This window comes from Etheostoma spectabile, chromosome 18, assembly GCF_008692095.1.
Source record: "Etheostoma spectabile isolate EspeVRDwgs_2016 chromosome 18, UIUC_Espe_1.0, whole genome shotgun sequence".
NCBI lineage: Eukaryota > Metazoa > Chordata > Actinopteri > Perciformes > Percidae > Etheostoma > Etheostoma spectabile.
The window spans coordinates 24,436,207-24,453,864 of record NC_045750.1 but is presented as its reverse complement, the minus strand read 5'-3'; the positions used below and the strand labels follow the sequence as shown (position 1 = coordinate 24,453,864).

Below are 17,658 nucleotides of genomic sequence, written 5' to 3'. Positions count from 1 at the left end.
CAGAAAAAGCGACAAAAACATCGGAAAAGCACAACGAAAAATCAATTTTGACCTGGAAGGACAAATTCATGGTTAACGGGAAGACAACACAAGGGTTAAACGTGTAAATAGTGTTTCCGTTCCAGTGTCCCTGCTCGCATGGGTTTTTATTTAAGTGACGTTTGATGGAAAAAATGCAAACACGGTATGTTTTACTACAAGGATTGTCACATTAGTAGGTTGGCACCGTATTGGCTTTCACATTTTGAGCCGGCCCAAAAACAGCCTGCACTTATAATTATGTGTGAGAAAGCTATATAGGGAACACACACACACACACACACACACACACACACACACTAACACACATGGTTTCCAGAAATATGAATATATACACATCTTTGTCACTTATGACAATGTGTTATTGCATGTATTGAAGTGTGTGTGATTACACCTATCCCCTTTAAGACTTATTGCTATTGGCACCAGCAGTGTTACCTCTGTACCACCTAATTAAGACTAGCTTATAGTGAAAACACGGTTTCGATCCGTGTTATAATAAAGACCTTGGAGTCCTTCTCATTCTCCTGAAACATTTCAATTGGAGGTGAAAACGGGTATCATGACTCGTTTTCTTATTTTCAAACGCTTTTCAGCTGGCATAAACTCAACACTTCTTCTTTGAATTATTTTGGAACCGAAGTCATGTCCCAGTTATTTTTGTGGTAGAGTTATTCCTGTCGCTCTACATTGATTGCAAAGAGAAGAGGTAGATGTGTTACTCCAAAATAAAAGCTTGTAAATGTTTTCACGCCAGCAATGATCGTACAAAGGCACAAAGAGCAACATCCTGATTAAATTGTAATTAGCTGTGATGCATATCATTCGGAAACCTAATCTTGTTTGTTCCGTTGTAGAAAGCACGATTTATTGATCTGCTTTATACTGACATCATTCCACTGTAGACGGAAAGATGACCAGAAATGGCCACATTTTTTGGAAGAGTACCTACTTGCTTATTTATGTGAGCATCATTCAAATGTTTCGGATAACATAAGCACTCTAAATTATAGTTAGCACAAACGCAGTTAAGGCTCACTGCAGAGCTTCTCTGGTAGTTGTTTTCCAAGAAAAACCTTGTGCCCCACTCTTACATTTTGTAAGTTTCAGGAGCAGCGACTCCTGTTTAAAACCAGGGGGGGGATTCTTTGAGCTGTACTGTATTGCCATAATGTTAACCTCCTGTGAACCGTAACCAGCCTGACTTGTAACCTACTGCACTTATTTCCCCTTTGTGTCTTCAGCAGACAGTGTTCAGTACACACTTGAAGAGACTACAGCGTTTCATTTTTTTTTAGACGTTGCAGCACCTGAAGGAAGAGATAGGACCGTGTGCTTGTCTGCTAGCCACCGGCGTATCCTCTAGTTAAAACCTGATGTAAGGGAGGATGTCACCCACTGTCCCTCCAGCCTGGTTAATGAGAGTCACTGCGCCTGGCGGGACCCGAGACTTTCTCCTCATCTCGTCACCACACACACACACACACACACACAACACAAAGACCAAGAGAGCGTTGCAAGCCATCCTGTCAGAGTGTTGCAGCAGGCCAACAGATGCTCCCAGGGCTCTCTTTGTTAATGTTCTTCCTCCTCTGAGCCTGTACTTGGAATTGCTTTGGCTTTGTTCTACTAGTGCAAATTGTTTGCTGTTGTGTGTGTGTCCACACACGTCCGCCCCGTGGACGAGAGGGTGTACAGTACGTAGAGGTTTGAGTGCAGAGTGCAACAACTTTTGCTACTCCAGGTCTTTTTTGTTGTTGTTGCCTTGTCTATTGAAGGAGGCAACAAAGGCCCAGACGGTGTCTTTGAGGGGCCCAAGTTCCTCACTCTCCCTTTCCCCTGGCTCAGTCCAGGTTAACAGCAGCACTGAGGCTCAAGAAGCTCAGCTCAGCAGATTCGAGCAGGGGAGAATTAAAGCGTCCTCCTCATGGACTATTCTCTCAGGCTACATGGTGCCAGTGCTCTCTTCCAGACTGAAATCAGGACTGCTAGAGACTCAAGGAGTCACGGGGACTTCCAATGGCGTGCATGAGCTGATTTGCTGGGAGTGGGCACATGAATGAGTGTGGCGGTGATTGTTAGAGGTATGTGTTAGAGACTGCTCAGAGTAATTAGGTCCAGGCTAGATTGGCTAACACCTGAGCTCTGTGGGCTTTTATCGAGGCAAAGCATCATTTGTTCAGAAGATGGGATCTAGATGAGGGGCCCGATAGCGTTCCTGACATTTTGCAGGCTGACATTCAGCCACCACGGTGGCTTTTTGAATTGATTTGACCTGAGCTGAGGGTGGTGGTGTTGAAAATGGCTTATGAAATGTTTGGGAAAAGTGGTGGCCTCCTTGCTTTTTCTTGTGCTGGCAAATAGCACATGATTCATATCAGTGGGATTTTACCGGGTGCTGTTTTCTTTGGAAAATTCTGTGACCACTAAAATTTGACATTTGTAGATGAAGAAAATGTATTATTCTTGATTTACTTCTCTTTAACCCTTTTGTTGTCCTCCCAGGTCAAAAGATTTGACATTTTCATCCCTGTTTCAGACTTTTTTTTAGTTTTCACTAACACCACCTTACTACCACTAGTTTTACACTACTTTTTGGAATTCATGGTCAATAACCCTCATTTATAAATAGAATTACACCTAATATTTGAGTTAAAAAAGCAGAAATTATGAATTATTTGACTAATAGTTAAGATCAGAGGACCGTACAGATGAGTGTAGTCAGGAATGAAAATGATCAATTGTATTTGCAAAGAGCGTTGTAAGGAATCCAATCCATTTTTTTGTGGTAATTTGGTTAAAAAGAAACCCATATTTCAGATATAGATATTTTTTTAAAGGGGTCAAATTTGTCCCAAGCACAAATGGAGGGTTAAGTGAAATCTAATGAGCTCTACTCAATACCACTACAAAGTAAAACTCCACTCATTCATATTGATAAAAAGACATTTCTTTAAAAGGGTTATAACACCAAACATCTGAAAATTATGCGGGGATCAGAAAAATTCTAATTTATTAAATTTCTATACTTTGATTATTGCATACATTTACACAAACTTTTGAGTCAATAACATTCCCAAAATGACCTAAAATATAGCAATTTTACATTTAAAGTATACATTTCCCGGATTAAAAAAATCCTGGAAATGTATACTTTAAATCAGTTTTTTTAATAAAATACATTTAAATGTTGACAAATGACATTTTGGTTTATTTTATTTATTTAAAGCGATTTAATGTAGGGCTTTAGTTCAGCCTAATGAGCAATAAAAAAAAAGTTTAATGAAAAGAAGATTCAAGCCACATAATTAATATTAAATTTAAATATTAAAATATGAGACTTAAGATATACAAATTGCTGAGCTAAATGTAGCAAAGTTGGGAGATTTTAAATTTTCAAATGAAATGTAATAGAATTCACAATTGTTTTTCTATTTTTCATCGTTGCCTTCCTTCTGGTTCTCTTTTGTATTATATAGACAACTCAGGATGCATGTTAATGGAATTCTGAAATGCAATTGACATGTCAAACCCTTAATGAGTATTTTCTTAATTCCAATTGCACCCATACAATAATACAGGAATTTGTATTATTGCCATTTTATTCTGGCTAAATATTGCTCTAAAGTTGGATCATGCAAAAAGCCAAGAAGAGGACATTTTTTATTTGAACAGCTTTATTTGAGTGACTTTTGCACTTTTAGCAAGCTCACTCACAAAATCCTCCTAGGGTCTGGGGATTTGACCTGATTTTGACTAACGTTCAGCTGGATAGAAAAAGAAAAATCCCAAAAATGCAGTCAGTCATGGCATTCCTAAGAATTTAGTCTAAATGGCTCCTCGGCATCAGAGCTGGAATAGAGCCTTTTGGCTGTTGTACCGTGGGCCGGAGGTTGCAGAATAGAGTGATTACGTTATCCAACAACTTGTGCTGATGGTAAACTTTTGACCATCTCTCCGCCTGCTGAATGCTGCATCTGGTGGGTGTAGTTAATGCGTGCAGTCAGAAAGTGTTTGCTTTGTAAAAGTCAGCATGGGGAAAGCAGCTTCTTCCAAATATCCATCTGTCTACTGCTCAGATCTACATGAATTCCTAATTACTATCGTATCAGTTATTCAGCCTAATTCTGTTTTTATCATTGGAGCGCCACTTCACATGGGAGACATTATCAACCACTCTGGGGTTTCAGGCCCTTTGGGCTCTGCAGGGGAAAGATATGTTTCGGGGAACCCAACACTGTGGGAGCTTTTTGCTTGGAAAGACTTCTTTTGTGTGCATGTACTATGAATCATGCTCTTGGCCCGATCTTCTTATTCTGTTCCTCTTTGACATGGAATCTCTCAAGCGACCCTACTTATCAAAAGGCTTTTATACGAGGAAGCCTATTTTGATCCAACTCCCTCAGTCCAGCCTGCGTGAGCTAAAAATAGACCGCGAAATGTAACCTCACTTAATTCAAAGTACATTATTAGAAGGATCACGAAAATAGTACATTTTTGCGCGATTGTTTTGCAAATGTCAGTTTAACCTTTTGCTTAAAAATGTTACATTTATGAAAAAGGTTAATACTGTATGTGATTCCATAAATAATCATCAATAATACCATTCGTTATTTTTATAAATGTGTGTCTTCATCATTTAGATCAGTGTCGTTGCTTACCATGAAATACAAACAAATTAATTTGAGTGGTAAATTGTATTTTAGTTTGTATTTCCTGGTTATTAAAAAATGGAATAGGTTTGAATTAAATACAGACACAGCATGTACTGCTGAACAAATAACAGTCAAGAAAACTACAATTAAATCAAGAAGTAGGAAATCAAATTTGTTTCGTCTTCATTCATTTGAGATTATTTTGAAGGATTTTTTTTTTTTTTGAGCGTCAGACATTTTCACAGAATATTAGTAAAAGAGTCCCTTTACTGCTTTTATCATCTAGCGGCTTTGAAGATAAAAATTAATTACATTTCATTTTCATATGTGGTGTGGAAAACGATCATGCTCTGCTTCAGTTAAAAAAAATGCAGTAATGTCCTCTAAGCTTAAGAAAAGTCATTATAGCGGAGTTGTACATTGAATTATTGATCATCTAGCATGGTTTGTTCTGGGTAATTAAGCTGCAAGTGTCTGAGGAAATTGATTGTTGAAAGCTTGAAGGAGAACAATTAGGTCAGGGTGAACACATCAGCAACATAGGATGCCATCCAGTTGGAGATATGTGGATGATTATGTTTACTTGGGCTGTGGAGACACAATATTTATCAGAGAAGAAGAAAAACAAGGGGGGGAAAATCCTTCAGAAATGGATTACAAAATTGTCAAAGTCCTTTTTGCTATGTTTACTATATACCGCGTTACTTCACAGAGCGTCATATCGCCTATCTTCAGTAACCAGCTTCCCTTTCATATCCCCCTTATTGTTTTACACTTCTTTCTCAGTTTTTACCGTGTCAACACATTGCTTTCTCATTTATCAAAAAATAATGCCGTAGAAATTGAAACCGTTTGATGGTCATGCATTATAACCAAACAAAAACCTACATTTAGGAGTGACTTATCTGAAAGTTCAATCCAGTGAGTTTGTAGCAATTTCTATGTAAAGCTGTGCGTTTCATTTTTATATTTAAGAAACAATTTAAGTCCTTTTCTCCGCGTGTGAAAATAACAATTTGTCACAAAGATGCCTTTTTTACTTTTCACATATTGCGCAAAGAAGCTCAGGCTGGTTTCTAAAAAGAATCACAGAAATATGTTTTTATCAAGCTGTGTCTCAAAATTTAGATTTTTGTTTCAACACAAAATGGTGGGTCCACAGAGACGCATGTAACATACATGTAGAACCCTAAAATGGCTCCAAGTTCCGCTACCAATGGCGTGCTGCGTTGCCCTTTACATCAGCCTATCACAGCTCAGCGAACGACTTGCTACACCTCACAGAGACGTAGGGAGGCCTGGTGCACGCTCATAGGTTACTGGAAACCGCTCCCGGGACCCCATTGGTCACAACGCTCAGATGTTTGACAGCGGAGTTACTAGGCTGAGCAGCAGAGTTGGCGCTGGTTCCATACCCCATGTGCAGTATGTCAACCAATCACGGAGCGCTGGCGCGGGGCGTTGTTATTATTGTGAACGGCTTTGGGGCAGGATACCACCCTAGCGCATTTCATCACTGTTTGCAGTCCATGATATACTCGGGCTGTAGCACTAGATCCCCCTTTGAGAATTTCTGTCTACTCCCCACAAAACAAACACTATTTTCTCCGTCTGTTGCAGAACTTGACGGTCCTCAAGAGACTTTTTCCTTAAACAGCATTGAGACGTTTGGTGTTTCAATGCCGCCGTGGTCCCATTGAACACGGCTCTGCCTCACCACACTCCGTGCCAAACCTGAGAATGGGGCCGTCTTGTGCAGTTTCATGCTCCCCGGTGGTGATGAGTTGTTCTAGGCCGCTCACCGACCCACCCCCAAGAAGCATTAACTAGCTTTTCCATCACGCATTCAGGTGTGTCTGCACGGCTCCAAGGGAGGCGGCCATTGTTTGCTGACAAGTGGAGTTCTCTGTCTCCCCCCTTCTCACTTTTCTCTATTCTCGGGGCAAACGGATGGTATGCGGTGTGGCTGATTGGAGGTGAGAGCCATATCGGTCGCTGGAGATTCACTAATGCAAACTCAAAACTACTGTGTATTCACTATTCACAGTCCGTGCCCACACAGTAATCAGATAGCTGGCCAACTGACAAGCAGCAGCAGTGGAGTGGAATGTGGAGAGTGGAGAGAGAGATGGATGAAAGACAAGGCAAATGCCAGCCTTTGTGTTTGCGTGTGCATCATGTGTGTGGCTCACTCTAGCATTTTAGCTGTGCATCTCGCCAAGGTACGGCAGACATGTTGTCAAAGACTGCACCCATTTTTTTCCCCTCCCCATTTGGTATTCAGCATGTTTAATAACCAGGTCATTTTCTTTCTGGTCAATACTTCTTTGATGCGATAACGCTGAAGGATGCGCCGCTCAGAGAACAAGGCTTTTACCAAAGCGTGCTTCTGAATTGCACCTTATTTGGCATGTGTCTTTATACTGTATAATTTCAGCTACCGAATTAATGCTGAGCTGAGCCGCCACTGTCAGTCAGAAGAATGGAAGGAGCTAAATGAGTGCATATTCCAGCCAAATAGAGGGGAAGGGGCATTCCAGGTTAATTAAATCCCTGCTTTGAGTCTGGCGTGAACACAGACCTCTTTCAGGATGATAAAGACCAACTCTTTTATTTTTAGCGTGGGTGTCGCCAATACAATCAGAGGTCTGATCAGTTTCCCACATTTAATGGCTAGACCGCTGTGCGAAGCACATATTCATCCACACATCCGCTCTCTCTCACTTGTTACACATTACTGACAACAAAAGATAGCATTGCCACTGTTCAGATTGCCGTGTTTAAGCAAGAACTGATGGTAGCGTCCACAGTTCAAGAACTCCGCTGATTAAAGGAGGATTTGCCATCTTTCTTACCTTAGTCATTATGGTTCTCAAACTGTGGCTACTGCTTATCTTTCCCCCCAGCATGGAGTATGTGCCTTGATACTGTACAACGCAGACTGCTTTTTTTTTTGCCAAATAGATGTTTACTTTGTCTCACAGCATGCAGTCTCGATGATATGCTTATGCGCAGACGACAGTATGGAAGCTGGCTCCCTCTATAATCACATTGTTCCAAAATATGGCTGTAGCTTATTTTTGGAGTCTCTTATTGTTCTCTTTTTAGTGGAATCTTCGATGGGAGATTAACAAAGCCACGCTGTTATTTATCCCTCCTAAGGCCGTAGAAGAAGTTGCTAGTCTCCCGCTGATTATCCCTCTCAGCAACCCCTCACGGTGCCTCATTAAGACTCTGAGAAACAAGCTCCCCTGACCCAACGCTACAGCCAGGCCAGGCCCAACATGGTGCTGCTACACCCACATTGTACAACTCCCCGTGTTCCGTGGCCTTCAACAGATCGGTTCGCTCCGAGCATGTTTTCTCAGATTGTGTTCCGTACCTCTTTTTCTTTTCTTTCCAGAGAGGAAGACGAGGGTGGGAAGGGGGGGGGGTTTCTTAAAGAGAGAGAGAGAGAGAGAGAGAGAGAGAGAACTCGGTGATTTGGGGATGAGCACATTTGAAGGTCAACTCCTCGCCGAGTAGAGCGCTTGTGAAAAGCCAAAGAATTTTATTTTAATATAAATAATGCATTGACAGCGCTTTGTTTTCAGCCCACATCTCTTTTAGATGCTTTTTAATCTCATTCAGCTTCCCTTCCTTGAAGTTCTGGTGCTGCATTGTAAATTTACTGAAGTCAAATACAGCCAAATGTGTCTTTTCTCTTAATAATCCTAGTTTCTGGGTATCCAGTGGCATGCTCTGGGTACTGCATATTCCTCAGTACAGTGTATATACTTTTTATTTTACGTACAGCCTTTCTGCTACATGTGTATTTACACATCTCTCATATGTTTGAAGTCAAACGTCACTTTTTCTCTATCAAATAATAAGCATTGTTTCTTAAGACTGGCCAGCAATATTGTGTTCCATAATCTGCCCTTTTTCAACATGATGTTCTGTTTCTTGTTGTCATGCTATTGATGCTCATGTATGTGCGGAACAATTCTAAACCCAAATGTGGCGTTGTCTGTTTCTTTTTCTTGTTCTACAGAGATGTTGAAGGAGCTGAACCAACAGCGCAGAGCGAAAGAGTTTACAGACCTGAAAATAATTGTTGAAGGCAAAGAGTTTGAAGTCCACCAAAATGTTCTAGCTTCCTGCAGCTTGTATTTCAAGGACCTGGTGAAAAGGTTTGCCTTCGCTTTCCCTCCCACCAGCTGTTGATCCAATCTGTTCTTTTCATAGGGCGCATTTGTGTCGCTTTTCTTTTCTTTTCTTTTTCTTCTTCTTCTTCCTTTTTTCCCTTCCCCTCTCTCTCTTGCAGGTGTGTGAAGACTTTGGTTCCTAACACAGGGCCAGCAGCCATTCCTTCCTCTCCCCGTTCAAATGAATGTATCGGAAACTGGAGAGGAAAAAGGTCAACCCTCGTCATTACCTTTCCTCCCCATGTAGGGCAATTTAACCACATTTCCATTTTAATGAGCAGGGAAAATGTTCCATGACTGGGGATGTTTTAAAACTCACCAAAGGGCCAAAACAAAAGAATCAAACGGTGTACGCTTTGGGTGGTAATTCGCCAAAGCCACGCTGTCTTCTGTGGGCAGAGGGATTTTTGTCTCCCAAGCTACCATATTTTTCTGTTGTTAATTCTTGCTGGGGTTTTTTTTTTGCTGCAAAACAGCCATTTCATATGCTAATAAATCTTGGTTAGTGTGATAAAAAAAGACATTTCAGAGTCATAAACAAAGGACAAAACAAAAGCACATCTGAGACAGCTTACTGAACCACCACTTTCACAGGTTAACACCACCCTTCACTAATGTATTCATTTGATGTGGATCTAAGTATTCCCCTAGTATTCTGCCCTTCATACTCCATATTGTTGTTGGGCTGTTTGTTTGTGTGTGTGTGTGTGTGTGTGTGTGTGTGTCAGCTATAGTCCTTTTTAGTGTCTCTAGATGTGTTTGTGACTGTGTAAAGTCTGATAGCACAAGTATGTCTTTTTTTTTTCTTTATCGCCCCTGTTTTCTGGGTAGGGAATACCATAATTCCCTAATGTCCTCATCCTTACTTCAAATCCTTGCAGGTGTTTTTAGCCTGATTGAGAGTCCCCTGGAGCCAAAGTTGTTTTGCCGACTTGCTGTTTGCGTGCGAGCGTGCATTTGTTCTCGCTCGCGTGGCTCGGGATGAAGTGGCGAGCGAAGACAAAGACAAACAGAGAAGACACACACACAGTCGCCAGCGGTAGCCCGGGATGCCTTAGGGAAGTTTGCCACTTTGTCCGGCAGCCGTGCCGCCGCTGCGATCTCAGCTGAGAGCGGCTTATCAGCCGCCGCTGCCCTGCTCGCTCGCCACCGATACACTTGTTCCTCCTGAATGGGAATGGAGTGAGGAAGACCAGAGAGGGAACGGAGGTAGAGAAGCCACGTCCGTAGGGCCACTCATCTCCATGGCAGCTACACTCGTACACGCCCCATGAATAAAAACCGAGACACTGAGTCTTCCTTTAACATTGACAATAGTAGAGAAGCTTCCTGACAGACTGAAGTGACTTTGGAGAGAACTGAAGCCCCCATGCTGGCCAGCCTGTCTATCAGATTGTCTTGTCTGTGCCTCTTATCCGGGACAAAGCCAGATTACTTATGCTCAAAGGCGGGGGCCCCTGAAAGACACCGGGTCTCCCAGAAGAGCGGGCTGAATTTCATCAAGCTCATCCCCATGCCTGCTGCTGCCTACCTTGTCTGATTTCTCTTGTTTAGTTTGGCAGTTTAATAGAGTAACTTCTCATTAATTGGTTAATTAGTTGTGAAACTACTTTTATATTGTCACAACGCTGTCATTTTTCACCAGATTACATCTAAAATAGAAATCTTTTCCATTTGACGTCACGCTGGAGAATATCTAATGAATTTGTTAATACTAATTTTTCATTTTGCACGACGTCTTTGGTCTGATGTAATGAATTCAGGCTCATCAGCATTATGCTAATGCGACACCGTCAACGGTGACTGCTGTAGATTCTCCGAGGCATGTGGCACCTTGGCTCTATGGTAATGAGAGCCGCGCGAGAAGAGGGCAACAGCGCAGAGCTGGCAGGGAAGGGAGAAAAAACAACAAATGAACAAAATGTGAGCTCAGGCAGAGAGGAGCAAAGAGAGCCAAAGGCCCGACTGTCGTTGAGTTACGGCCTCCCGCGGGCAGCTCAGGTCACTTTTCCGGTGCAGCTGGAATTATGCCGAGGTTACATGTGGGTCGCCCACATCTCTATGAGGTAAAACGAGAGAGAGCAAGGAGCTTCATCTCCTTATACGCGCCACATCCCGCCCGCCCTTCCACGCCCATCTCATTCAGCAGGCATTTGCCGTTTAGACCCCCTGTTAACTCACTACGAAACCACGCTGTGTATGTGTGTGTCTGTGTACAGTATGTGTCTGTATTTTGGAAGTGTGTGTGTGTGTGTGTGTGTGTGTGTGTGTGTGTGTGTGTGGCGGGGGGGTTATCCAGGAAGGCTGTCATTAGTCAGAAAGAAAGTAGAAGTAGAGTGTTACTTGAGGGAGTGCACCTCACCCTTATTTTCCCTGGCCTACACACACCAAGCCGTTAAGTTGTTTAAAAAAAATAATGTGCTAATTGGCAAAGAGACGGAATTTAGCTGCACGGAATGAGAATGTAAAATGTGCTTAAAAAAATCAATGGTGTTTTCAACAAAATCCTCCCTCCTTTCGGGGTGCTCCTCCACTTTACCGCCCTCACCTCACGTATTCAGGTCTCCCCTACAGTAAGTGTTCATTCAACCTGCCCCCCCCCCCCCCCCACGATACCAGAAGGTCTAATGGCGCTCCAAAATTTATGCACACGTCTAGCCTCGCCCCCACCCAAAAACCTATTACCCTACCCTTTAAAGGGCCGATGCACAGAGCAGGGGGACCGATCATCTCCGGTAATACCATTTTACCCCTCAGGACTTTTCAATAAGTGTGCTCTGCAGGCATTTAATTTATTGCCACTGCATCTCCTGCACCACAGTAATGTAAAAAAAGAAGCTGCCGACTCTCTTAGCAGTCCTGACACATGCTTCCATGCCATTTGTTTCTCTTCCTTCTTGCCCCTCTGTGGACCCATGAGTTCTCCATGCTTGTGAGTCAGCTAGTGTTATGACTATGAGATGGGTACAGAGCTGCGTTAAAGCCCATTACCGTGTCGGCCCTGTGTGTGAACGCTGCAGCAGAGCACTGTTCAGCCTCCTACTGCTCCATTCAGCCTGAGGGGAAGACAGGGACCCCCCCCCCCACCCCCCAAATTCCAATTAGCAACATTGTTCTGGCTTGGCTAGTTCCCTCAAATGACTCTCACACACCTGTAGTGATATCAAGCCATGCAGATAGTTTCAGGGTTTGTTTTAGAGGTGTGTGTGGTGTGTGTGGTGTTGTGTGTGTGTCTGTGTCTGTGTCTGTGTCTGTGTGTTGTGTGTGTGTGTGTGTGTGTGTGAGAAAAACAAGAATTTCACACAGCAGAGCTTTAAGTCCTGCTGTCAGAAATCAGCCGATAACAAAAGATGACAAGATTTTGTCAGAAAATTAGAAACTATGAATACAAAATCCAACAGCGTGTCATCAGAAATTTTTGTTAAACAGTAAATTGTCAAGCCGTGTAGATGATGATCTGGTGAACAGAATAATTATTTTGTACTTTTTTTAGTTGATTTTGCTAACATTTCAACTCCAAATCCAATCTTTAAGGTAATGTAATGTGCTATACTTTGAGTCAAACCCTTTGAACAGATTTGTTCCCTACTAGTATGACTTGTAGGACCACTTATGAATTTAATTTCTATACAAATAATTAGGGAATGTGACCCGTTGTCTGAATCAGTCACGTGTCCATCTGTAGAACTGTTAGTATGAGTGGTCCTTACATGAGACCCAGTGTCCAATTCCAAGAATAACCTTTTTCATAGGAAGCATTTCTCTTTGATAAAAAGCAGTTTTCCTGGAAACTTGGACCTTCTATCTGGATCAACTTTTTGTAATGCCATGAGCAACACAAATTAAATTCCATTGACTACCACTGTGTTTGGGTGAAGACAGAAATCTCACAGGCAAATATAAACCTAATGTAGAGCTAAATGTCACTGAAGGTGCGTGAGAGGATGCCTTCTTTTTAATTCAGTGAAGTGACCCCTTAATTGTGAAGCTGCGAGTCTCCACTGACATCACAGGAGGGATTGTGAACCTTTTGGCATTTGCAGATGGCCCTCCTGTCCCCACTCCTCGGAATACACTTCGATTTTCAAGGGAAGTTTTCGTATCAAGGGTTCTGTCACTCCCATGTCCATGTACAGGTTTTTTTTTTCTCCCCTGCTGATGGCCCCTTGTTCACACTTGGACGGAGGTTTGGGCTTTTAAACACCCCACCTGTCACACTGTCCTTTTTGTCCTTCAGAGCGTCTCACACGAACTGGACTTGTTCCAGCCAGATAGCCTTGAAGTCTCCAGTATCACACCTGCTGTTCTGGGGCGCCTTACCATGGCCTCAATACCACAACGCAAACACAAGCAAAACCGGGAATCCAACACTGATAAAGCTTCCACATTATATTTGTTTATTTTTTTTATAATTTATTCCAGATTTATGTTGTGACAGAACATGTAAATGCAAGCCATTTTTAGCCCAGACAGTGTCGGGCTAAGTGTCTGTTGAATAAGCTATCTTAACATATCTTGGTAGTGTATGTACTTTCACAGAATAAATGGTCTTGTAAGAAAGAGCTAAATGTATTCCCTGTAATGTGTGTGTGTGTGTGTGTGTGTGTGTGTGTGTGTGTGTGTGTGTGTGTGTGTGTGTGTGTGTGGCGGTCTCCCCTCCCCTCTCAGCCTTTGCTCACCACCATTTTGACAGTCTCTGCTGGTTTTAAGACTTCTTCTTGAATAAGTGGTGCATTTTTCACAAACAAATTTCTCTGCCTGAGTGTGCCCATCTTTTTTTCTTCTTTTTTTTGGGACCTCCTTGCCCTATCTCTCCTCCTCTGTCTCTTCTGTCCTCCCTGCCTCCCTCTTTCACTATTTAAATTCAAGTCTGCAATCAGACACAGCATAAATATCCACCCTCTTTTAGAAGCTCCAGAAAAGTCATTTCCATAACATAAGTGCTCAGACAAAACAAACTGCCACTCGAGCTGGTTCCTATTGCACTAATTGAGCAGGTTGATGAGCATGCTCTTCTTTAATTTTTAGATCCCCCCCCTTTTCTCTTTTCTTCCCCACCTCTCCATCACTTTAACCCTAAACAACACTCCCCTTCCCTTCTTTTCGTCCTCCTACCTGCCCCCACTGCAGGGCTTTGTGTGGAAAAAGGGCAATAACACTATGTGGCTTTTTGCTTTACAGGAGGAAAAAGAGAGTAACTACCTTGGTTTTTCCAGCCAATGTCCACGCAGAGACAAACGCCATTGTCTTTCATTTTATTTTTGGATGTCCTTCTCCCCTCTCACCTCCTGAGTACGCTTTAAATGACGACTAATGTCTCAGTTCATACACTACAGGCTACTGATGATTATTGCGGCGGGGACAAAGGCTCTGTTTAGGTGTGATGGTGGATTTTTATTTTGGGGGTGGGCGGGGATATCTCTTATTTAAAAGACAAAGGCACAGTCATGGAACAACCCAACCCCTCCCTCAGAAGGATGGCTGCTGGTCCCTGTGGAAGAACTGTCCTCACCCGCCTCCCTTCCTTTTGCTTCCTCTCATCGACCCCCTAGCACCCCCCCCCCCCCCCCCCCCCACAAAAAACACCAACACACACTCATACACACAATTTCTCCTCATTCACTCTACCATTTCATTACCTGTCTCATCTTGTTTGTTTTGCTGTCTGTGTCTCACTAATAATGATGTTTGTCATGATTTGTAGTCCAACCAGTGGCTCCAACAGAAAAAGAAAAGACAACATTCACACACACACACACACACACACACACACACACACACACACACAGAAAAAAACAGAAAAAGACAGAGCTTTATCATCGTGCTACCATGAGTAACAGAAGAGAACAGCCTTCATCCATCTTAATGTGGGCTACTTTTCATATTGTTGATGCCCATAGCTGCAGGTACAGAGACAGTAGTGGGGGGGGGGGGCATGCGTTCTGCAGGGCCTTGATTCCATATAGTTTGCCCTTGAGTGGATTATTGTTTCACATGGGACATTAAACCTTGGTGGCGAGGTGTTATTTAACGCTCTCATACCTCTCCGGGGGGGATCCAGCATGTGAACTAATCTCTGCCATTTGATCCCGGTGAAGTCACAACGTGGCCCAGTTCTGAAAGCAGCCCTCCAATACCTCACACATCTCAAGCTCTGCAGTACGCGGGGATATCATATTCTATTTAATTTGCTCATCCAAGCACTCCCAGGCACCTCTTACACCACGCCAGTAGGAGTGGATGCTCTGCTTTTGACATTCCGCACGCACAAGGCAGCGGTGTAGGCCCACGAACCGCGAGCGCTCTCCAACACAACGTGCTTTAACCAGCATACTTTCCATTGTGTCTTGTGTCAGTGTATGAACTGTGCTGTCACTTTCTTTCTCTCTTGTTTTCCGCCTGATAGCTCATATGTACCCTGCCATGTATGCATGTCCACCTCTGAAACTATGCATACATGAAAACACACATGTAATAAGCATGCCTGTTGAAAGAAAGCAATAACTTTTTTTGTTTGCCTAATCTCCGTTCAGAGAGGACATTTTGTTTCAGATGCAGCAATATAGTTGCAAATCTGCTAGCCCCATAGACAAGTAGAAACCATCCAAAGTTCTGTTTCTGTCCCTTTTTTCACTTTACGTTGTTATCCTGTTGTGTAATGATTCTCTTATTTTCTCCCCACTCTCGTACTGGCCCAGGTGTGTTATGGGTGTTGTCTGTAGCATACACATATCCGTGTACCTATCCTCTTTTTGTTTTGTTGTTGTGGTGTTTTTTGTTTTTTTTTTCCTTGTTTTTCCCTAACTCGCCTCTGCCATGATTGGTTGACCAGGTCATCGGGGGAGACGAGGAGCCGGGAGACACTGGAGCTCAACATGAGCAACATAAGCGCCGACGTGCTGGAGCTGCTGCTCGAGTTCGTCTACACGGGATCGCTGGTCATCGACTCCGCCAACGCCAAGACGCTGCTGGAGGCCGCCAACAAGTTCCAGTTCAACACCTTCTGTAAAGTCTGTGTCTCCTTCCTAGGTAGGAACACCGTAGAAAACAAGACTGTCTGTCTGGGTTATATCAGCGAGCATGCACGCTTATTACATCAGATATTGCTATGCAATCTTTCCTGCTACATGCAGGAGCTGCAACCTCGTGTCTTTTCATTCGTTGTCATGCTTCATCACTATGCACAACTTCACAGAATGCCTTGTGCCGAACCTAAACATCCTCCCTGACTCCAGAATCAGCACGCTCCTGTTTTTTGTCGTGTTTCCAAAGCGAGCAGCCGTGTGAGAATCCTGCCTGCTAATGCTCTGCTAGGAGCGGGGCCTCTGATCTCATCCCAGTGGGCGAGACCCAGCACAGGGTTCCATTTCTAAAAAGGTCAAGGAACAATTGTCACTTAAATGTCAAATCCTCTGGCCTGAACCACGAGAGAATCGACAAAATAGCAAAACAGATTTAATACTTAGACAAGGTACAGAAAGTGGAGTAAAGGAGGGGGAGGGGCTTCCGGGGGCCCATGGGGTCACATGAAACGCAAAAGGCATGTTCCAGATTTTTAGTGGGTAACCAACCAAAAAGCTGCAAATGTCAACTTTTGCATTCCATTTAATAAATTGTTTTGGCTATCGGTAACACAAGGGAAGTGCATGTTAGCAAAAAGGTCATCGGCGGGAAAGGAGTGAAAAGAAAGTAACAGAGAACCAGCAGTCCACATTATTGATTTGTTTTTCATGATTCTGGTGGGGGTGTGTGGGTGTGGGTGGGGGTGGGTGAGGGGGGGGGGGAGAAACCCATTTGTAGACTTCATTGCCAGTGAGACGTCAATCCATTCTTCCTCAACATGATTCATGACATTTCAGCACATTAGAAGGGGAGAAAACACAGGCGCAAGCGTTCGTCCTTGAGCAAAGAGAAATTGATACCGTGTCAGATATTATTGAAGTTTGGAACAAATACACTGAGGAGAAATAACATCTCCTCGACCTACTTTTAACACTTTGACTTTTATTCACACAACTTGAGATCCCAAGTCCCTCATTGTTTGCCTGCTGCTCTCTGAGAAATCGCAAAGTTAAAGTGAATTAACATCATGCTCCAAATTGTGACTTTTATTCATACATTGGCCACAAGGGGAGGGGCTTTCAAATTCTCACATTGTCTCCACTAAAACTGATTACACAAATTAAATTGGAAACAGGGCTGTCTAGCTTTTAATAAACTGATGAACGGATTATGTAACTTAATGTTCTGCGTATGTGAGCATACCCAGTTTAATAACGCTCATCTGCTCTAATGGAAAAACCGAGGGACGTTTCCCAGCAGCCTTTTGTTCAGCCCCTATCCCCTACTTTGATGCAGCGAGAAGTAGGGCTGGGCGATATGGAGAAATTCAAATATCACGATATTTTGACCGAATACTCTAATAATGATTATTGTAGGGTTGACGATTATTGCTTTCCCAAAGTATTTACAAATGACTTTTGTGATAAATAATCATCAGTAATGTGGATATAGTGATTAAGTGGGAAAAGGCAAATAACAGAACAGCTGGAACAGTCTGGTAGGTTTACTGTATTACTGTAATGTAGCTTGTAAAACCAGGAAAAGACGCCACTTCCAAGACGATATCTAGTCACATGTCACAATATCGATTTATAAAATATTGCCCAGCCCTAGCATGAAGCCCACTTCCATTTGCTCTTTGGTTTGGCTTTTGTTTAGTTGTGATTTAGCAGATGTTAGGTGACATTTAGTGGCTGATGTTTGTTTAGGAAAGA

General features: G+C 42.9%; 1 protein-coding gene across 5 annotated transcripts in view; it reads left to right on the top strand.

Moving 5' to 3' along the window:
* Nucleotides 1-17,658, top strand: part of klhl29 (kelch like family member 29) — a 225,089-nt gene that overhangs the window by 133,794 nt on the left and 73,637 nt on the right. For all 5 annotated transcript variants that reach the window (XM_032543533.1, XM_032543535.1, XM_032543537.1 and 2 more), the window contains 2 exons: nt 8,728-8,866; nt 15,714-15,910. In XM_032543533.1, the coding sequence (XP_032399424.1) occupies nt 8,728-8,866; nt 15,714-15,910 (336 nt within the window). The remainder of the gene's footprint in view (nt 1-8,727; nt 8,867-15,713; nt 15,911-17,658) is intronic.